The sequence below is a fragment of the Orycteropus afer genome, unplaced genomic scaffold (assembly GCF_000298275.1).
Source record: "Orycteropus afer afer isolate SDZICR_OR568_19922 unplaced genomic scaffold, OryAfe1.0 scaffold00343, whole genome shotgun sequence".
In the NCBI taxonomy this organism is placed as follows: domain Eukaryota; kingdom Metazoa; phylum Chordata; class Mammalia; order Tubulidentata; family Orycteropodidae; genus Orycteropus; species Orycteropus afer.
The window spans coordinates 383,513-407,075 of NW_006921930.1; the positions used below are offsets into that span (position 1 = coordinate 383,513).

Consider the following 23,563-nt stretch of genomic DNA (forward strand, 5'->3'; position numbering starts at 1 on the left):
TGGTCTTCCTTATTCATTGTCCAGCTCTCACAGAGGACACGTAGCACTTGGCAAATCAGCTGCAAAGGACCTCTTTCAAGTGCTGAGGAGCAAAGATGTCTCCTTGAGGACTAAGGTGCGCCTGACACAAGCCATGGTATTTTCAATCACCTCATATGATGTGAGAGCTGGACAATGAATAAGGAAAACCAAAGAAGAATTGATGCTTTTGAGCTGTGGTATTGGCGATGAATGCTGAAAGCACTGTGGACTGCTAAAAGACCTAACAGGTCTGTCCTGAAGGAAGTGCAGCCAGAATGCTCCTTGGAGGTGAGAATGGCCAGATTTTGTCTCATATACTTTGGTCATGTTGTCAGAAGGGACTATTCCCTGGAGAAGGATGTCATGTTTGGTAAGGTGGAGGGTCGACGAAAGAGGGGAAGGCCCTCAAGGAGGTGGACTGACACAGTAACGGCAGTGATGGGCTCAAGTGTAGCAAGAATCGTAGAGCTGGCTCAGGACCAGGCGGTGTTTTGTTCTGCTGTGCATAGGGTAGCTATGAGTTGGAGACAACTCAATGGCACTTAACAACAACAACAATCAATTCCATGTTATTAGTAATTTTTACAAATAAATTGGTTTCAAGAAATGAAATAAAGTTTATGAGAAGTTCTTTGACCAAGACATTGAATTTGCCACACCTTATGCCATGTGGGGAATGTATAAGTAATTTCTGCATTAGGATTATCTATTAATATTTAATTTCTGATGGGACTGAAAAAGAATACTATTTTTGAAAAATGTTTTACCATTTATAACCAGTTTACCATGAACAGTTGCTCCTGGTGCTGTATTCAGTGTAGTTATCTACAGGGCAGTCAACCCTTTACTACTTTCCTGGCTTTCACTGGTTCCCTTCCCATTACATTTGGAAGGAAATTTAGGAAGTCAAATTGTACAATTTTATGCTTACTTCATTAATATTATCTTACTTTCTAACCAATTATATCATGGTAAATAGCATTCAGAAAGCATAGATAACCTTTTGATAAATTCAGCTCCTCTGATCATTCAAAAATGTTGTATAGAATAGAGGGAAACTTTGGCCAGAAACTTGGAAGATGTTTCTAAGAAGCAGTTAAGTATGATACAGGGATTACATTCTGGAAACAAGGTGCCCCTTTGATTCCTGCCTGCCACCTGTTCAGAGCTAATCTACTTTAGCCTCAATTTCAACATGTGTAGAATGGGAATTGTAACTGATTTACAACCACCACTCTTCTGTCAGTGTGTCATACCGTGGTGGCTTTTGTGTTGCTGTGAGGCTGGAGGCTATGCCCCCGGTGTTTCAAATACCAGCAGCGTCTCCAAGGTGGACAGGTTTCAGTAGAGCTTCCAAACTAAGACAGACTTGGAAAAAAGAAGAGACCATCCATTTCTTAAAGAACTGGCCAAGAAATACCTTATGAATAGCAGTGAAACACTGTCTGATATATTACTGGAAAAGTTTATGAATAGCCCTGAAACATTGTCTGATACAGTGCCGGAACTTGAGCCCCTTAGGTGGGAAGGCATTCATAATATGACTTGGGAAGAGCTGTGTCCTCAAAGTAGAGTTGACCTCAATGACATAGATGGTGTAAAGCTTTCGGGACTCTCATTTGCTGATGTGGCACCATTCAAAACTGGAAGAAATAGCTGCAAACAACCATTAATAATCAGAACACTCCATGTATGAAGTATGATTCTCAATGGCACCTAACAATTGATTTATAAAGATTAAGTCAAATTTTAACTTAAGTAAAATATTTGCTGCTTAGCATGGTGTGTGAACATATGAGTTTCTATTATTAGTCACTGCAAGGGGTAGGGCATTCTAGACAGAGAAAAGGGCATATGTAAAGGCAAGGAAATAGGAAAGCAGATGGCACGTTTGGGTGATGGGCAAGATAAATCAGGCCCTAGCAGATAAGATGGAGAAGTAAGTCCGGAGAACCACGTTAGAGAGTGACCTGAAGCCATGCTAAGGTCAAATGCTGGGCGGGGGCGGCACAGTCAAGTTCAGTGGGAACAGCTGCAGGATCAGATATCTACACAAGTCACTTCGGCCTTAGGTTCAACTGCTTCCTATCTGTGGGACTTCCACATCTCGTCTATAAAGTGGAAAATGTAAATGAGATCATTACAAAAGAATACATTCAGTCTTATTTAACTTTTTTATATAAGGAATGGAGCAGCATTGACAAACAAGGCTGAAACGATGGTAAACTGCAGATTCATCTAGAAGAATGGATTGGAACAAGAGAGATTAGAGACAGGGACAGGGTGGGAGACCACTAGGAAACTGCTATATATGTGTTAAATTAAATATTTATACAGAGACTATAAGCTAGCAAAGCAGTAACAGGATCTATATTCTTGGGAAGTGTGCTATTAGTAGAGTTAGATAGATAACTAACTAAGGCTACATATTTTGAAAACAAATCTACCCTAGTAAAATAAATTAATGGCAAAGAAACAGAAACGTCCTGAAAGAAAATTTTGCTAAAGGCTAAATTACTCCTTTAGCCTTACGTAACCTACTTTATATAAGATTTGGAGTGCTGGGATGTCAGACTATGCCAGATTGTAAAATATATAAAACAATAAAAGCAAGTTATTTGAAGATGGGCTAACTTTATTAGATGGGCCCCATCTTCTTCCTTTTCTGGATGGCCTGAGGATTGACCATACTAGTGACACTAAAATGAAAAAGAAAACAACATAGGGGAGCAACATGCGAGAATGTGGGAAACTGGGCCAAGAAAAAGTGTTTGAAAACCAAACAGGCAGTGGCTGCGTACCACACCCTGAGGGTATTTGGACTCAGGAGAAAAAGAACTTAGAGCTAGAACATTTAAACCTCTCCCCCTCCTCTAGATCATGGATCTACAACTTTTGGGTCTCATGATTCAAAGGTCACTGAGGTTCCTAAATGTCATGAAATCGGCAGCTGCTTGGATATTCTTTTTATTATTATTATTATTATTACTGTGATTTGGGTGAAAGTTTACAGAGCAAATTCACTTTCCATACAGCAGTTCATATACACTTTGTCTCATGACATTGACTACAATTTACCCCAATGCAACAGCTCCCCTCCCATTTCTTCCCGATAGTTACCTCTTCGCTGTGTCCATTCCTCCATGCACTCCTGCCCCCTGAACTATCTCCCTGTCCATAAATAGGCCTTCTTTCTCCCATGATTGTTCTCTCCAAGGAGTGCAACACTATAAGACAGTATCTTGCATAAGGACTGATGCATAGTCCTACTGGCAAACCCACTGCCACTGAATGGATTCCAACTCATAGTGACCCTATAGGACAGAGTAGAAATGCCCCATAAGGTTTCTAAGGCTATAAATCTTCGCAGAAGTAGACTGCCTCATCTTTCTGCCTGGATCTTCTTGTGGGGTCATTTAATTGTCCCAGTTGTTTCTCAACTCCCATTGAGTCAGATCCGAATCACAGCGACCCCTCCTTGGGTTTCCAAGACAGTATCTCTACAGGTTTCTCAAGGTCTGACTCAATATGTGTGTGATTAAGATCCCCTTGATACTGTACATAAAACATAAACCTGTTTACGATTTTCAGATTCTCATCGTCATCTATGGCCCAGAGAAGTTTAAAAACCACTGTTCTAGAGGGAAATAAAGCTCTTTGCTACAATTTATATGCCATATATCATAGTTAAGTCACAAACAGTACCTTACTGTAATGTTTGTTGTACAGACTTCAGAAATATCACAGGGAAACACTATCATTTTTTGTTTGTTTGTTTCTCCTGATAAATCACCTCCCATTAGACTAAATATCTAACAACTAGGTCATCTATCTTTACTTTTCAGAGGTTCATTTTCTTTTCTTCTAATGATAGCTCAATTTGTGATTTTTAAAACATTAAGATGTCAACTTCAGGAGACTTTTCTGGGTCATCTATTCTTAGTGAAGATTACGAAAATAAAGGTAGTTGACTTTAATCATTTTTCAAATAAAATAGATCAAAAACTGTTTTTTTTGTGTGTGTGTGAGGCCATTTCACAGACACAAATTGATGATAACTCCAATTAACCAAAAAAAAAAACCCCAAAACCACTGCCATCAAGTCGATTCCAACTCTTAGTGACCCTCATTGGGTTTCCCAGGTGGTAAATCTTTATGGAAGTAGATTGCCCAATCTTGCTTCTGCAGAGTGGCTGGTGGGTGTGAACCACGAACCTTCTGGTTAGTAGTCAGATGCCTTAGGCACTGTGCTACTAGAGCTCCATCACAATTAAGCAGTATTAACTGAACTTCCACAATATGGTAGCTTCCTGATCATAATAAAAAAAGCTTGGTAAAAATAAAGCTAGAATTCCAACAAGCAAGCCAGGATTCCTGCCCCATCATTCTTATCATAATAAGATAAAGTGACTAACCAAAAACTAAAATCAAACCCATTGCCATAGATTTGATTCCAACTTATGGACACCTCATATGTTAAAGAGTAGGACTCTCCTCCATAGACTTTTTCACTGTAATCTGTATGGAGGAGACCCTGGGTGGCACAAAAGACTAAGCACTCTACTACTGGTCTAAAGGTTGGCAGTGTGAACCCACCCAGAAAGTCTCAGAAGAAAGGCCTGCTAATCTGTTTCTGCAAGGCCACAGCCTCGAAAGCCCTATGGAGTAGAGTACTACTGTGACACACATGGGCTTGCCTTGATGAAACTAACAAGAGCAACAGCAATCTTTATGGAAGCAGATTGCGCCGTCTTTCTTGTGTGACATCACTGGGTAGATTAGAAACACCAGCCTTTAGGTTATTTATTGTCGTTGTACTATAAATCAATTCCACCTTATGGAGACACCTCATGTGCCAGAGCAGAACAGCGCTCCTTAGGGTTTTCAAAGCTGTGACCTTTTGGAAGCTAACTGCCAGGTCTGTCTTCCATGGTGCCTCAGGGTGGGTTCAAATCACCAAGCTTTTGACAGTAGTCAAGTGTTTACCCTTTTGAGTCACCCAGGGACTAAGATAAAGTGAGTACTACCCAAGAAATAAAATTCAAGAGGTTACCATGATAATACCTAACTTGCAGATGAAACTTGGATCTTAAATTAATGGAAAAGGCATTAGAAATTACAAACTGAGTTCTTGTGTTATAGAAACAGGTTGCTATGGATTTAAATCTCCACTCAGCTTCCTATTTCCAAATGATACCACGTAAGTTATTTAATCTTCCTAACCAATAAAACAGAAATAAAAAGAATAACTTCATAGGGTTGTGAGGATTAACAGAGATAATCTATACACAGTGCTCTGCATGGTGCCTGAATACTCATGCAATAACTGACTATTGCTTTAAAAAGCCAAGGAAAAGAAGATATATTATCTACGTAGCTTCATCCTATAAAGAAAGAATAACTGTTTTCCTTCATGATAAGATTGGCATGTTTGGTAAAGTAGGAAGTCGTCTAGTTTACAGTTTTTATAAATATTATTTCTAGATTACTTCTATCCCTTATTGAATAATACAAGTCCTAAATTTAACTTTAAATAAACAGAAATTTTCTACTGAAAATCAATGCTAGAGACTGCAAGCCAATCAAAATAAAGTTTAAAAAATATACAGCTATCAAATTGAGTATCTGAATATTCAAATACCTATCAAACTATTCTTTAAAGGTCAAATCAAACTATGAGACAACTGTACTTAAAAGAGATGCTGTGCATGTTATCTGAAGAAAATATTAAATGTCACCCAGAAATGGACAGCTTCTGAGACACTAATCCTTCATTTGAATGCAGTAGTGCTTCTATTTGAAGAAAACAGTATTTGAAGAATAAAAATCAGAATTATTTTAAATTGTCCACTCAGGGTGTGAAAATTTGTTACCTGAGAAGATTTTATAATCTCTCACTACATTATACTTCAGGGGTCATGTATTTATGCATCCAACTCTGATCTTTAAGACAGAAACTTTCACTTTCACAAGATGGGGATGAGACAGTGCCCTCTGTAAAAGGAATATTTGGAGGAAGATAAATCAATACTTATTAGAATTTTAAGGATAAAAACATTTTTAAAAAGTGACAAAGCCACATTTAATTAAATTGCCCCAGATGAAGGGAATGTATTGCAAATGAAAGAGATAGGAGGAAGAGTAAAGGGCAAAACTAATTTGAACTATATCAATATTTGAGTTCTTCCTCATATTAACACTTAGAACCATCAAACAACCCAATTGTCCCATAGACACGAGTTTCTAAAGACTAACTCATCTTCTTCCCAGATACTTGACCCTTTCCTTAGGTAGGTCTGAGTTTGCCATTTGAAACAAGTCTTGCAACATTTTTTAGAAACAAAGCAAAATGTTCTGTAAATAGATGAACTATTACGCTGAGTAAACACGCCTGAAGCATTTCAAACGAAAACCATGGGGACTGTAGGGGCAGTACAATGCGTCCAAGAAGAAATTTAAAAAAAAAAAAAAAAAAATGACGGTACAGACATAAATTATGTGCTTCTGTGACATGAGAATCATCCCGAACAAACAAACTGAAGGTTTGTGGGCACAGAGTACGTTGCTACTTAATATAAAGGTGAACCAGTGGAGGCTAGAGACTGCAAAGGAATCTGAGTTGAAGAAATTATTGTGAGCACAGGCATAAAAGTATTGTTAGGTAAATTTCTTTTCCTTAATAAAGTGCATGCTTGCCAAGAGAAGTCTTCTCATTCAAAATAATCATTAGTCAAAGCATTACTGAATTATTCCAGGAGGTACAAACATGAAACAATATCATTATGGAATAAAAGAATATCAGTGCTGAAAAGGGTCCTCAAAGTTCTCTAACTTAGTAGTTCATATCTTCTTTGAAGGGTTACAGACCTGAGAAGCAAAGAAAGCTATGCACCCTCTCTTCAGAAAGGCATAGAAGGTATATGTAGGTCCAATTTATTTGGGGTTCCATTTGAAAAGATCTGGGTTCTCATTTTACACATCATGAAATCGATTCCGTAAGGGTTCAGTGCTTTGTCCAAGGTCAGAAAGCTTGGTAAAAGTGAAGCTAGAATTCCAACAAGCCAGGATTCCTGCCCTACCATTCTTTACAGAAAGCCTGTGATTTACCTTTATCCATAAAACTCAAAAGTCTCTCCCATTACAGTCTGAATTAGAGAAATTAAGGAGTTTGAGCCCAAGGATAAGAAGTCCTGGCAGCAAAATGCTTAAGCACTTGGTTGCTGGCCAAAAGGTTGGCAGTTTGAACCTACCTAGCTCCAAGGGAGCAAAGCGCTGGAGACCCACTCCCATTAAGAATAAAGCTTACAAAACCCTATAAGGCAGTTCTACTTGGTACATGGGGTCATTATGAGTCCAAATCAACTGGGTGGCACCTCATAACAGGCCAAGGATAGAAACACTTGGCTTCTGTTGAGCATGAAAACAAACAAACAAACAAACAAAAACAGCATTATTACCACTATGGCCTATACAGAAGTCCTGGTACTTTTATTTAAATGCCTGTCACCTGAATCTTGGAAGGAAGATGGGGCAATCTACTTCCGTAGTGACACTGCCTTGGAAACCCAAGGAGGAGTCATTATGAGTCGGGTCGACTCAAGGGCACATAACAACAACAACAACAACAGTTACCTGAGATGCTGGTCAAAAACACTTAGACTCCCATTCCTCACCTCCACTAGTAGGGATTCTATGTTTCTTCAGTAGGGGGCTAAACTTCTGTACTTTTGATAAGCACCCTAAAGATCCCAGTCAGGTGGTTCTCGTGAGGAAAACACTAGCTTATAGCAGAGTCTTCCAAACATTTTTTCATCAACTAATTTCTTTTTTCCAAACCAAGTTTTATTTGGAAACCCAGATACATAAAAGCATAGGGCCTTAGGGGTTCTAGAACACAGTTCGTAAATCAAGTTCCAGAGGACAACACACTGATAAAGAGGCCTGGAGCTGGTTTAACAACTCTTGAGCTTCAATTTCCTTATTTATGAAACCTCTTGTAAATTGTCTCTCAATTCCCTTCTATCTCCAACATGGAAGAACCCTATAAAAGGCACTACATTTGTTATTGTTGTTAGTGGCTGTTGAGTTGATTTCAACTTGTGGTGACCACCTGTGCAGAGTAGAACTGCTTCATAGGGTTCTCAAAGTGGTGACCTTTCATAAGCAGATCTCCAGGCCTGACTCACTACGTGCCTCTGGGTGGGTTTGAACCCACCAATCAGCTAGCTGTCAAGCACTCAACTGTTTGCATCACCAAGGAACTCCTAATGCCACAACTACTACTAATAGCTAATATTTAGCAAGCACTTACGATGTGCCAAGGAGCCCTGGTAGTACAGTGGTTAAAGCACTTACTTGGCTGTTAAACAAAAGGTCAGCAGTTTACCAGCTGCTCTGTGGAAGAAAGATGTGGCAGTCTGCCTCCATAAAAACTTTCAGCCTCGAGATGCCTATAGGCTGTTCTACTCTGTTCTACAGGATCACTATGAATCGGAATCAACTCAACAGCAGTAAGACTCTTTGTTGATTTACCATATGCCAGGTACTGATCAATTAACTCATTTAATCTTCACAATCACTTTATGAGTACTATTAATTTCTCTATTATACTGGTATCCCGGTATACTGAGGCACAGAAAGATATATGACAATAACTGTGGTAAATATTTATACATGCATTTGTCTATACTACAAAATTGTGAAGGAAGAAGTGATATTTAAAAACGTTGTTACTTATCCAAAGTCAAAGACCTGGGATTTCAACTCAGCTCTGCCAGAGTCCAAAACTTACCCACTTAACCAATCTATTAGCACAGGTTAAGTCTTATTTTACTATGGCATCTTTTTAATTGTCCCATTCATGTGTTGTTGTTGTAGTTTTAGTAATATGGATTCATTTCTCTATGGAGAGGGTCTAACCCCCCAACTCGATTACAAATGCTGTGGATCAAGGATTATTTTATACTTTTGTATTTCTTAACCTAGGAAATGTTGTTGTTGTTGTTATGTGGCCGTCGAGTCAGACCTGACTCATAGTGACCCCTCCTTGGGTTTCCGAGGCGGGAGGCGGTATCACTACAGAGGTAGATTGCCCAACCTTCCTTCCGTGGAGTGCCTGGTGGGTTTGAACCACCAGCATTCTGGTTAGCAGTCAAGTGTGAATTATCTAGGTCTTTATTTATTCAACTAGAAGTGATCTTCTGGGTCCTATTTTTCATTAATTTGAATTTTTTTCAAGTAGCTTATTAAAAATTATAATCCAAAAAAATACACTAATTTCACAACACCAGCTGTTGAAATTAAATTGTTCCTCCCCAAGTCAGTAGCTGGAAGGGGTTGAAAAATAAATAAATAAATACCTGTCTTCAGTTTAATTATTTGACATTTTCCATAAGAGTGAATAATGATATTCCAGCGCCATTATTAGTAAGTATTTCTTTCTAGGCATCTCTTCTTTCCCCTGTTATTAATGCTTCTTGCTATTTCTTGTTGTATTAACTGACAGGTAGCAGATTGATAATAAGTAGAAAGTTAAAGACACAACTAGAAAGTCTTAGAAGGTGCTTATACCTACTTATACCACTTGAAATGATCAGTTTGACATTTGAAAAGAAGTGGTGCTTATTAAGTCATATGTCTCAAATATGGAGTAAATGATAACATGTATAAGGAATTTTTCTTACATACCATGTTAATCTTGGATATGCTTGGTCAGTGGTCACATACACCATCATGTTCCAACTATGATTCACTGACCATATATTTAAAATTTGGTCCCAGGGGCCACTGCAGGCCTTCCCCTACTCATTCCTAGCTCCCTCTGTTACATGAGCACCTTTTCTCAGTCATGAGCTACTTTAAGGAAACACTGAAGACTGTGTTAACTGACATCCTTATAAATCCATACAACATAGATACAACCAGTTATAATAAGAATTGAGATTAAATTCAGATCTAGACATTTTTGACCTCTAGACTTTGATAGGTCATCTACAGCAATGTTTCTTAAACATTATTCTGGAAATTTGTTAAAAATGTAGCTCCTCCTTATACCTGTAAAATCAGTTTCTTGGAGTGGAGCCCAGGCTGTAATTTTTGCATGTTCCTGTAATTTTTACATGCTCCTGTAATTTTTATGAGCATCACAAATGATTGAGATATTCAACAATATTTCAAAACAACTGGAGCACTTATTTTTTTCATCCATTCAACGTATTCTACCAATATACAGAAAGTTTCGTATACAACACATTGTCTTTTTAGTATTGCTTCGGGGGTCACTACCTAAGAAGAAATTTGAGGGAAAAGACCAGTATCTATAATTTGAAAAAAATACTTTCTCCTTCTTCCATCCCTATATCCAACCTCTAGCTAGGCATATAGTAGGCAGCTGTTGTTGTATTACTTTGGTCATCATCTCCCCCAATAAAACATGTTGGCACATCTTCAGGTGCTACATCAAATAATGTTTTTCTTGCAAAGGAGTCTGCATAAATCATCAAGGGGTGTGTGTGTTTAGGTGCGTGCATTTCTAATTGTGATTTAAGGCTAAACCAGACAATGACCATACCATTAAAATTCTGTTTTAAAGTTCAGCTTTTTATTTGAAGCTCCCCTGCCACCAAAAAAAAAAAAAAAAAATCAGGAAATACACATTAAGAGCAAGGAAAATAGAGCCCTTCTACTGCATAAACTACTATCCTAACAAATATACTTTTCTCTTTGTCTAAATTGCAACCTTCATTTCTTCCCTACTCTCATATCACCTCTATTCTCTTATGCAATACTCAAATAACTGAGTAGAACTTGACTGGCTATTTTGAACCAAGAACTGAGAAAAAATGCTCTCAAACTTTGTGCATCCTGAAATCACACACTATAGTGTAAATGAGCATGAAAATACTTATTCTTGTGAGTTGGAAAAAATGCCTTCCAGATGTATTTTGTCCTCTCTGAGTTTTCAATCTAAAGACCAGCATGGTGAGAAGCACATCAGAAGCTGGCAGTGACCAATTACTTTTGTTGATGGAAGTGTTACAATGTGGCAAATGTGGGAGAGAAATCCATTCAATATTTGGGCATCAAACTGCTCCTCCAACTATGCACCGGGAACAAACACCAGTCCACACGTGACAGAGTCTTCATGCTGTTGGAAGACCCTGCTAGAAGCTCACCTTTCTGTCTGTTGTTACGATTGTGAGAGAACAGTAACTGAGAAGAAAAGTTACTGAAAGGAATGGTCCAATGACGAAACAAAGTAACTGCAGTGGCGTGTGTACAATGGGCCAGTTTCACCAGTAAGTTCATCATGACCTGAAGTATCTCTCCAGGTATAACTCTTTAGAATAACCCTTTAGAATAAATCAATGATCCCTTTTCTTTCTTATACAAAAACTAATTTTTTTTTTTTTTTGCAGGGGGACCCAAAATACTTTTATCAACAACAAACACAAGGAAAAGAGTCACAACTGCTGAAAGCAATCCCTACTTACCAATTTTGTGACGTCTTTCACATCATCAGTCACACGACTCCCGCAGATCCCTTTAGTTTTGACGAGAGGATTAAATAGGAGCAGTTGGAGATAAATGCAAGTGATAATCCAAGTCTAAATGAAAACAGAAAAAGTTCTGGGTGACCTTCAGTTAAAATCTGTGATTATTCCAACTACGAACATCTCCATCTGATGCCTTGATGTAGAAATGGTAAATTTACCATATTAAAAAAATATCCTACTGGCTTAAATACAATTAATGCTAAGTATCCAAACTATGATGACCACATTTAAAAATATCCCAGATAAAATATGGTTTGAAGTATTTCTTTCAGTAAAATAATGTATTGTTAACTTTTGTCAAAAGCTTTCTACAGCCAATTTCCTAATGATAATTAGATATAAACTTGCAGCAACATGTAATGGATTTATCACTTAGGATGTCTTCTGAAAAGTAGAGCATGCATAAAATTCGTACCTTAAGGCACCAAAGGAAACTTTCTATTTTAAATGTTAACTTTTTGGCAAGTAGCAGCGTAACTCTTGAGCAGTGCTTTTATCCAACAGTTTCAAACCGTATTCCAAGTTAAAATGAAGAAGAAAGGTATATTTTTAGATCTAGGGCAAAATTTAACCCAACTTATGGGACAACAAAAGAATCACTGTTTTGAATCACAACTTTTTAGCTATTTAAACAAGGAAAAATAATTCCTCAGCCAACAAGAAGATATTCTTGAGCCCTTGCAGGAAGTTATGACTGCCATTTATAAACTACAGAAAGATCTTGGTGGTGGTGTTAGGTGCCATCAAATCGGTTTCAACTCATAGTGATCCTATGCACAACAGAACAAAACATTGTCTGGTCCTTCACCATTCTCACAATTGTTGCTATGTTTGAGCCCATCGTTGCAGCCATCGTGTCAATCCACCTCACTGAAAACGTCCCCATTTTCATTGACTCTCTACTTTACTAAGCATGATGTCCTTCTCCAGGTACCAGTCCCTCCTGATAACGTGTCCACATTAAATGAGATAAAGTCTCTCCATCCTTGCTTCTAGGAGCTCAGGTAGCATAGTGCCTAAGGCACTTGACTGCTAACCAGGAGGCTGGCAGTTCAAACCCACCAGCCACTCCTTGAAAGGAAGGTTGGACAATCTACTTCCATAGTGATACTGCCTCGGAAACCCAAGGAGGGGTCGCTATGACTTGGGTCCGACTTGACGGCAAATAACAACAACAACAACATCCTTGCTTCTAAAGAGCATTCTGGCTGTATTTCTTCCCAGAAAGATTTATTTCATTCTTCTGGCAGTCCACGGTATACTCGGTATTCTTTGCTAACGCTATAATTCAAATGCATCAATTCTTCTTCTGTCTTCCAGCTGTTGTATGCATGTGAGGCAATGAAAATACCATGACTTAGGACAGGCGTTATCTTAGTCCTCAAACTTTGTTTTCCGACACTCTGAAGTGGTCTTCGGCAGCAGATTTGCCCAATGCAATATGTCCTTTGACTTCCTGACTGCTGCTTCCATGGATGTTGATTGTGGATCCAGGTAAAATGAAATCCTTGACAACTTCAATCTTTTCTCCTTATTGACCCAGTTGTAAGGATTTTTGTTTTCTTGATCTTGAGGTATAATCCATACTGAAGGCTGCCATCTTTGATCTTCATTAGTAAGTGTTTCACATCCTCTTCATTTATAAACCATATATATAATATATAAACTCTCTCTCTTCTATATTTATGTGTGTGTGTTTATTTTTGGAAATTAACTCATTCTACCATGTGTCAAAGAGTCTTTGGGTGTTGCAAACAGTTAATGTGTTCAGCTGTTAATGAGAAGGTTAGAATTTCCAGTCCATCTAGCGTTACCTGGCAAAAAAAAAAAAAGGCCTGGTGACCTACTTCTGAAAAATAGGCCATTGAGAACCCTATTGGAGCATAGGTTTACTCTAACACAGGTGGGTTGGCCATGAGTCAGAACTGACTACGTGGCCATTGGTTTTTAACCATGTACTATGGCTACTTTTATGCATGATGATGTATTTTCCCTCATTACACAATACTTCAGATTTTTAAGAACTTTTGTATCTGATTTTTTTCAATATGTTTACAACACTTAGCATAGTACTTTGCATATGAAAAGCCCTTAATGAATATTTGCTGGATGACTCAGTGACTAACTAATATGAAAACAGCCTAATACTCAAACTCAATAACCATTTATTGAGCACTTATTATGAGACAAGTAGCAGTCACTAGGGAAACAAAGATGATGAAGATGCCCTTGAAACTCGGAGGCAGGTTAATAAATAACAAGCACACCCTGTGATAAATGCTGGGGAACACAGAGGAGGAAGCAATTAATCAATTAACCTTAAGGGAGAGAACTCGTGGCAGGAAGACAGTGCCAAGAAAAGCCAGAAAGAAAAGGTGACTCCAACTGGATTTTGGAGGACAACAAGGAATTTGCAAGCATTAACAATGAAAGGACCAGCATTCCAGGAAAAATAAACAGCACAAGCAAAGGCATGGAGATGTGAAGATATGTGAAAATATGTGAGATTTATTTGATGAGCTACGACATCTTAAAATTACATAAAACCCCACTTGCACACGGCTGCACATCCTTTCCATTTATTTAGCTAGCTACACATTAAAAAGGAACACTGAATTATTATTTTCAATTATTACCTTCAAGCTAACTGGCATTTACACTGGACCAAATGATGATTCTCATTTGCTAAAATTTCTAAGACTGCAATGCTTCCTACATAGACAGAAAGGCTTGTAAACAAAATTAAAACTATTTTAATGTCTTTTATTAATCAAATCATATTGCTTTAACATTGTGTTCTATTTTATTTTATTTTGTTCCTGTTAAATGGGAGTGCATACCTCCCTGCTGTTAATGTTCACCTTTAGGCCATCTTTTGTTTGGCCGAGAGTTGAGGCTGGGAGTGAGCTCCTTCCAGGCTTCATTGTGATCTATATTAGCAGTAATTTTGCTTAAGGTTACTTTGAGCACTATAGTGTTAAATCTTTACATTATGTACCTTACTAAATATTAACCTTAAGGCAGAGATAAGTAAATGTCAAGAATTTTAGAAAAGAATGACAATATAGGGTTTGTTGGAACCTCAGTTACGGCTTTGGCAGTGTCTGGTCACGTCCATTACAGGCTCTCTGGTAGCATAGTGCCTAAGGCATTTGACTGCTAACCAGAAGGCTGGTTGTTTAAACCCACCAGCCACTCCTTAGAAGGAAGGTGGGCAATCTACTTCCGTAGTGATACTGTCTCAGAAACCCAAGGAGGGGTCGCTACGAGTCGGATCTGACTCCACAGCAGTGAGTTTGGTTTGTTTTTTATCAATAGTGCACCTGGATTTGATCAGGCTCTGGGAGAGCGACTCAGAATAACCAAACTCACAAGAGAAATCTCTGAACTGGAATGCAAAGGTATTCCAATGTCAAGAAAACTGAAATTGTGTCAGCAGGTAGTACTTTTTCGGTAATTCTGAAAATAAACTAAACTCATTGTTGTCTGTTTGATTCTGACTCATAGAGATGCTATATGTCAGAGTAGAAGTGTCTCATAAGGTTCCCAAGGCTGTATCTTTATGAAAACAGATTGCCCCATTCTTCTCCATTAGACAGGCTGGTGGGTTCAAACTGCTGACCTTTCAGATAGCAGCTGAGCACTTAATTCCTGTGCCACAAAGACTCCTTGATTTTTGTAAAGGACTCCAAATTATTACCAACAGAAGATGGTTAGATAAATGAAGAATCAGATAAAAGAGAATTACTTGACCTTTTTCCCCAGATACTACCACTTGAGGTACTCTTATCCACACAAGAAATACACCTACCTATAGGACTAAGCACTGTACTTGTTTTGACTCTTCAAAGCACTCTCTCCCTTACACTACTTTGTAAATGACTTCTGTTTTGTAGATTCTTCTATTTGGACAATCCCAATCTATATATAAATATGAACCTCTTTATTGATATAGTCTTCTTTCATGTGTGTAAATATAATTGATTAAACTCCAGATTTCTTTTATACAGGGTGCCTGGGTAGAACAGATGGTTAACACACTTGCCTAATAACTGAAAGGTGGGTGTCCAAGTCCACCCAGAGGTACCTAGGAATAAAGGCCTGGCAATCTACAAAAAATCAGCCACTGAAAAACATACAGAGCATACGCATACGGGGTCACCATGAGTCAGTATTGATTCAAAGCAACTGGTTTTTGGCTTTCTTTTGTATTGTTATTCCTAAACCCAACCATCCTGAAATACACGATGCTGCCTCCAAGTCCTTTTTGCAGCCATCTTTTCTGATATGATTTGAGAAGCCTATTTAAGGCTCTCTGTAGACGGCCAGTCTCACTACTGGCTATTATTCTAAAAAAAAAAAAAAAAAAGAACAACTCACAGCCATCAAGTCAATTCTGACTCACAGCAATCCCTCCCCTTGGGTTTCTGAGGCGGTATCACTACAGAAGTAGATTGCCCATCTTCCTTCGGAGGAATGGCTGGTGGGTTTGAACCACCAGCCTTCTGGTTAGCAGTCAAATGCCTTAGGCACTATACCACCAAAGCGACTGGATATTATTCTAGGCTCTAAAAAATAGGAAGGCAGGAATTCTGTCACTTCTTCTCACCATACCTTATACCTGGAATTGAACAAACACTAAACAAACATTTGTTCACTCATTCAGTCAAAAAATACTTATTGAATACCTACTTTGTGCCAGGTTTTGTTCTATATGCTAGGGATAGATTCGTGAACAAAATGAAAAAAAAAAATCTCTGCCCTTATGAAGCCGAGTTCCTAGTGCAAGAAGACAGACAATAACCAATAAACGTAACAAGTAGGTAGATGGCATAGCATATCAAAAGGTCTTAAATGCTTCAGAAAAAAGGAAAAGGCAGATGAAGTTGGAGGGTTGGGATTCCAATGCCTACTCTGCTCTACAGACAGCAATAATCTTCTGTTCAGATTGACAATCAAACTCTCAAGACACATCAGAAGTCACTCGGCATCAAGTGCACTACTGAGCTTTAAGACAGGCTGCAGGAGAAGCACACTGTCTAACGTAAGTCAGAAGAGGGAGAACTATTTAAGCAATGTATAGGCAAAAATGGGTGTGATCTCGTCCCCAAGTAGAGGGTCTGGTCTTGAACATGAGTATTAATAGCTCATGAGTTGTATCAAGCAATATGTCAGATGGCATAAGTATAGCCACTTGTGTTTACAATGGTGAGTAGGGGTCTCCATTCATTAAACATATTCTAGTACGGAGCACTTTTGTGGTGCAGTGAATTACTTGATACGGGTCTTCCCACCACAGTCTTTGCAACTCCCACCAGATGACTGGGTAGAATTATGCAAATGTGAGGTGCTTGTGGCCCACCAAGGGGATTGGATAACATGTTTGTAATATAAATAAGCTACATGGCACCCTGTGGGGGTTGGATTGTGCAAAAAAGACATATAAGACCCTAATGTGAGGACTGGTCAGTTTTGTCATTCCACTAGGCTTAAAATAAGCACTCCCAGTGGCAGAAGGGAGGAATTTCACTACTATCAAGACAGAAAGAGAAGCCAGTAGTGGAAAGCGTCCTTGGACCCAGAATCCCTGTACTGTGCCACCTTGGCAGAGAGAGAGCAGAGAAATGGTGGCAGCAATGACAGTAGAACCAAGAGACCAGCACAAGACAGAGATGTGGGCTTGCCCACCCACAGAGTGAGAAAGCTGAGGGTCTTTGGGCATGAGGTTGCTGGTGGTGTGGGATGCACCTATTGGCAAAGCTAGAAGAGCAGTGTAACACTTGCCTGAGCAGGGCTGAAGCCAGCCCAAGAGGCCAAGGGCCAAAGAGAGGTGTGCCTGAGGGCATGGCTGAGGGGAGGCTGTCCTGATGGAAGAATTGTATCCTCAGCATGTTCCTGAACCTGCATGTAAGCTGTTACTTTCCTATTAAAGTCCATAATCATTAATACTGTCTGTGAGTGCTGTGGGCCATTGCAACGAATTATCGAACCCAGCAGAGAAAAAGAGAGTTCTGTGACAGGGACAATTGGTGTCAGAACTGATAAAAAGGTTGGAGGGTGGCAGCATGTCTGACCTCCGTTTCCTGGGGATCAGCCTTGGTCTGACACTGACTGCTGACCAGAAGGCTGGCGGTTCAAACTCTCCAGCCACTCCTCGAAGGAAGGCTGGGCAACCTACTTCCCTAGAGATACCGCCTTGAAAATCCAAGGAGGGGTCACTATGAGTCAGATCTGACTCAACTGGCAGTGAGTTTGGTTTTGTTCTTCTGTGAAGTCAGAGGACACCTGACCTCCCTGTCCTTTTTGCAGTTTTGCATATAAAAGACAAAATTAAAGTTTCATATATTCTCATTTTAAAAATGAGGTAGTGAATCCGGAACAAAACAACACGTCTGTCCAATTCTAAATTCTGTGTTCTTAACTACCCTATAATGTCACAGTACTCCCCCCAAGATCTGCTAGAGTATTGTAAGGACTTTGAGAATATCACTCTGAAACTTTAATGATTTTGCAAATACCAAGCATTATGGAAACAACTTCGTTCCATATGCCATGTCACAGCTAAATATTTTATTTCAGAATATTAGAATTTTTCATAGATGTTCTTTGATAGTTTCTTAAAATATATTTACAGAAAAACTTCTATAATAATTACAAAATATGTTTTCACTCAGGCAGCATCAATATTTTTGCATCAGTTGGACAAACATCTGTGAAGGTCTGATTTTGCTTATTTTTTAGAAATCTATTTGATCAGAGCTAAAATTAAATGTATGTTAACATAATAACTTTCAATATCCTTGGCAGATGTATTTCTTGCAGTATTTTACTTGAAAACTATTAAATAAACTGTAATTTTATTTTGCATACAAAAAGACACTTCACCATGTAGAAATGGTTGAATTGGTATATATTTTGCTGTGTGTATTCAACAACACAAAGAAAAAACAATTTAATAAAAAAAAAAAGTCACTGCCCTACTGTTAAGGAATATCGCATCTTGCATAAAGTTCCCTTCCCCTTTGTGTCGACTTCACTGCGACATACAGAAATGTTAGGATGGAAGAGCAGCCAATGGGGAAATACACTGAGACTCTGCACAGAGTTAGTAATAACTCCTCTATCACTCTTCCCAGGAGAGGGCTGAGATGGACAGCTTGCTTCTTTCCATGGGAAATAAATTTTCAGTGTTATTCTATGCAGAAATGTTTCTAAAATGTAGTATAAACACTTCCCTAATTTCTTAAACAGTGGGTAAATATATTAAATTTTGCTTTTGTTTTTGACGGTTCGGGCTTCTCAAACAAAATCTCAGTTTATGTAGTTTTAACTTCTCTCTTCCAGGAAGCTCCGAATTATTCTACTTATCTGAATTACTGTTGTAAAAAACTTTATTTGCATTTTTGTTTGCTTGTTTCCTAAGTTTCTTGTCTCTCCCAGACCTTCAGAACATTACTTATAAGCTATTCTTACTGCTAATGTGCCTGTTTCTAGCTTTGTGTAGTCTTGATGGCAAACACAACATATGGCCCACACAGAAAAGACCTTCCAAAAACGTCCATTTTCTAATACTTAGGCCCTGTGACCACGGTACCTTACACGGTGACAGAGACTGCAGATGTCAAAAATCAACGAATCTGAGATGGGTAGATTATCCTGGATTATCTTCCTAATTGCACAGGTCCTTAAAAATGGAGAACATTCCCTGGCTCTGGTCAGAGGAAGATGCAAAGATGGAAGAAAGGCCAGAGAGATGTGATAAGAGGTGTGATAAGAGAAGGATTTAATTCATCATCGCTGACTTTGAAGGAGGAGGAAGGGAAACACAAGCCAAACAATGTGAAAGGCTTTTAGAAGCTGGAAAAGGAAGGAAAGAGAGTCACTCCCAGAGCCTCAAGAAAGGAATAAGCCCCATGACACCTTGATTTTAGCCCATTAAGACTGGTTTTGGACTTCTGAACTCCAAAACTATCAAATAATAAATGTGTATTGGCTTAAGTCATTGTATTTTGTGGTGATGTAATATAAAATTATTAGGGCAGCAACAGAAAACCAAAACAGAGCTCAATAAAGTACTTCCTGAATGAATTAATGAATGAATAGTGTAGTGTAGGGATGGATGTACAAGTTGGTTCTGGTGAGGATAGTGAGCTGCCCCTGCCAGAAACCTGGCCCTGAGCCCCTGCTTTAGGCAAAGCAGCTCAGCTTTTTTCTGTTTTATTTGTTCATTCTTCTGGGTAAGATTTTGTTTGAACAAAGGTTTCCAAGGGCGGGGGGGGGGGGGAACATGCTTTTGAAAACCAGTGGTGTGATGGACAGAGTATAGAACACAGATTCAGAAAACTTCTGAGCCCCTTACAATGTGACCTCAAATAAATTACTTAATCCTTCCCTAAGTATCACTTTATCAGCCAATCAATGAGAATAAGGATAATTTTTGTTTCACTCATTTCAAGGGACTGGTGGTGAAAATCAAATGAGCAACTTTTCAAACTATAGGTGCTGTGCAATCATTCATTTCATTGTTATGGTTTTGGGATCAGCTAGGAAACCAGGGAAACCAGTGCTTCAGAAATGTTTAAATAACCCAGTCTGAGAGAAACTTTATAGAATAAATCTTCCATGAACAAAGAGTATGCCCTTTTGTACATGGCTATTTTGACACTGATTTGGAGCTCAGATGCCTTTTTCAACTTACTTCTTAGTTCCCAACTGCATTTAAAGTACTTCTAGTTAATGGACAACTGACATCTAATTAGTGAGGTATTCCAATATACCAACAAAATATTTATCTTTGCTTTCTCTCTCTTCCTCTTTCTCCAACTTCTGGAAACTGCAACAAGGGTAGATGAGTGCCTAAATGTGTGGGTGTGTGCAACACACGCAGGCACACACCCCGAGAGAGATAGGATGCCGAAGCAGAATGTCCCTGTATCTGTGATTTCTGCTCTACAATGTATCTTTTGGATTTGGGCTATCCCCTCTCTATTTTTTCTGTAACTTTCTCTGCTTCTGTATATGCCATTTTTCTTTGGCTACTTTGTTTTAGCATTGTACAACTTTTCTCTCTAGGTCACACTCAATGTGTGATAACCTCTCATTTCATGATAACCTTTCACTGCACAGACATGTTAATCTGATTGTCAGCAGTTCTAGATTTTCAAAAATTTATTTAGAGGCATGCGTCGAAAAAGTGTCCCTAAATATTCCCTAAAACACACAAAATTCCAATAACCCTTTCATTGCCAAAAGTTGCCTTCATATTACTTACATGACGAAAAGTTACTGAACAGAGAAATAATAGTGACTAAAATCCATACTCAATTGTAACAGATATAGCAGGACAGGAGTCCCAGGTAGTATAGACAGTTAAAACATTTGGCTACTAACCAAAAGGTTGGAGGTTTGAGTCCACCCAGAGGCACCTCAGAAGAAAGAGCTGGCGATCTACTTCTGAAAAAGCAGCGGCTGACCACGCAGTACAGGTCTGCTGTAACGCGCAGTGCAGTGGGCACAGTGAATTGACTCAATGGCAAATGGCACTGGTTTTCTGAGAGGCGATGAGGGGAAAGCACTTTAAAGGGAGCGGGAGCGGGGAGCAAAATGAAGATGAGTTCAGAGATTCTTAAGGCAAAGATATTACCCGCACATAACAACAACAACAATTCTTATTTTCAGGAAACCTCCAGTGGAATAGTCACCCAGTTACCAATTTTTCCTAAAAACAAGAGGCTTCCATACAATAAAAATGCACATGCCATGAAAGGAGCTGCAAAGCCCCACTAAAGCAAACTATTTACTTAATCTGAACATGTGTTATTACACAGAAGTCATGTCACAGACTCCCTTCTTTGAGCAGAAGTTAATACACACACAGTCCAAGAACATCGGAATATATGCTGTTCAAGAAACCAGCTTCAAGGCTTCTAAACTTGAAAAACACAAACTCTTTTTTCTCTGTGAATGAGAGAAATGATTATAAAATATTCATTGCCAGCGTCCACATTACAGATTTCCCAAAGTTGAAAAGGTAGCTGAGTGTCTCCATCGCTCATTTTCTTTAGGCACAGACCTACAAAGCAGTATTAGGACTGCCCTGAACAAAACAGCAGCTGCTGCCAAAAACCACATTCATCTTCTCTTTAATCTCACATGCCAGCTAGCAAAGCAGGCAGTACCCTTGTAGCCCAAATGTGCTTTGGAAGACAGCCAACCAGCTCAGCTACCCAGAGCCAGAAAGCAAGTTACCAAGACACAGGTACAGCAATTAGTCCTGGGTTCAGGTCATCTAAGGTCATATAAACACATCCTTTCAAAAATAATCTTAAAGTAAACCAACAACAGCATTCTCATTTGGTAAATAACCAACCATTTACTTCTATCTGACTCCTTCAACAGATTTTTTATTGCTTCAAAATTTGCAACTATTATTAAGAAAGTACCCAATCATCCCACACAGATTCAAATTCTTCTAGAAAGATGGCCCAGCCATCTTAAAGGGTCAAAGGAAACAATTATCAGATTTGCTAGCTTTTAAACTTCACTGCTATGAGTAAAGCAGATGTTGACAGTTTGGCTAAGTGAAAAGCAAAGGAGCCTGAAGTCCAACTCGGAGCTCTAAAACCTCATGGTAAGACCCTTTCACCTCTCTCTGTGTCGATCCTTTTGTGAAGACATGAAACAAAATCATTTTGCAATATGATTGATCACTTATATTTGTAAAGAAAAAAGTTTATGCTCACATAAAACTGCACTCCCTAGGAAGGAATTACTTAATATGAAAAGGTAGACAATGGCTTTCATGTGAAAAGGAAATTTAAGGATGTCAAGGTATTGTAACTGATGGAAAAAAATGGAGAAAGAAAATCATCACATGATAGTCACTCCTTTTGTTTTATGTATAAATGCTGTTTAAAGAGGAAATGATTCAATATATACTGAATTCTTACTAAGGGCCAACAATAGATGAGTAGTTTGCAGATGTTATTTTATACTCTCATCAACCAGAAAGATATTGTTACCCCATTTTGCAGGTGAGTAAAAAACAGTTCAGAGAGATTAATAACTTACTAATGACTGCACTGCTAATAAAATCATTGGGCTGCGTTTGAACAATGACCTACACTATGCTGGAAAGAAAAATACCATGCCAGTCAGATAATAAAACTGGTTTTATTTATATTTAATAAACTATTAAATTTTATTTAAAATGCCTATGCTGTGGAAGACATCTACCAAAAAAACCAGACTCACTGCTGTCGAGTCAGATCCAACTCACAGTGACCCCTCCTTGGAAGACATCTATGTCTCTTTAACTGAATAAAGTTGTAAATTGAAACCACCAGTCTAGGCTGAAGTAAACAAATAGTGCAGGTAAATCAAGGTATACTTAGTTATAGCTTTAAAAAAACAAATGAAGAAAAAAAAGCTAGAAGAAGAGGAGAAACGCAAAAGATAAATAAAAGTGGTAAGCTGTTCCTTCTGATAAAAATAAAATTAGGTGCTTTCAGACTTTCAATAACTTTCTACCAAGAGGCAATACTCATTCAACATCTATCTGTATCTGATAAGTGCCTAATACAAAGACTCAAAAGATATGGTCATTGACCTTAGGAAGTTCAAGCTACTCAGGAATACAAGACAGAAATCAATTCTCTGAAACATGAACGACATACAAGTTGAGATAAACATGTTTTTTCGGGGAAGAGGTAGAGGGAATGGCTTAGAGATAACTTCTGGGATGAGATGACCCCCTTCTTCAAAGGTGAATAAAAGGTAGTCAGGTCAAAGAGAGTTGAGGAGAAGACCTCTGACCAAGGAAGTTGTAGGTGCCCTCAGACTGAGGGAACAAAGCACTTTCACAGAATTTCAAGTTCGTGACGTGACTGGAAAATGAAATTCTAGGAATAAGCAATAATAGATGAAGCCAGATATGTATGTTGTTGTTGTTGCTGTTATGTGCCGTCGAGTCGGCCCCGACTCATAGC

At 38.6% G+C, this 23,563-nt stretch overlaps 1 protein-coding gene across 1 annotated transcript in view; it reads right to left on the reverse strand.

The window, feature by feature from the left end:
• KITLG (KIT ligand) overlaps positions 1–23,563 on the reverse strand; it is a 95,606-nt gene that overhangs the window by 38,355 nt on the left and 33,688 nt on the right. Inside the window, exon 4 of the mRNA XM_042782493.1 lies at positions 11,514–11,627. Coding sequence (XP_042638427.1) covers positions 11,514–11,627 — 114 coding nt within the window. The remainder of the gene's footprint in view (positions 1–11,513; positions 11,628–23,563) is intronic.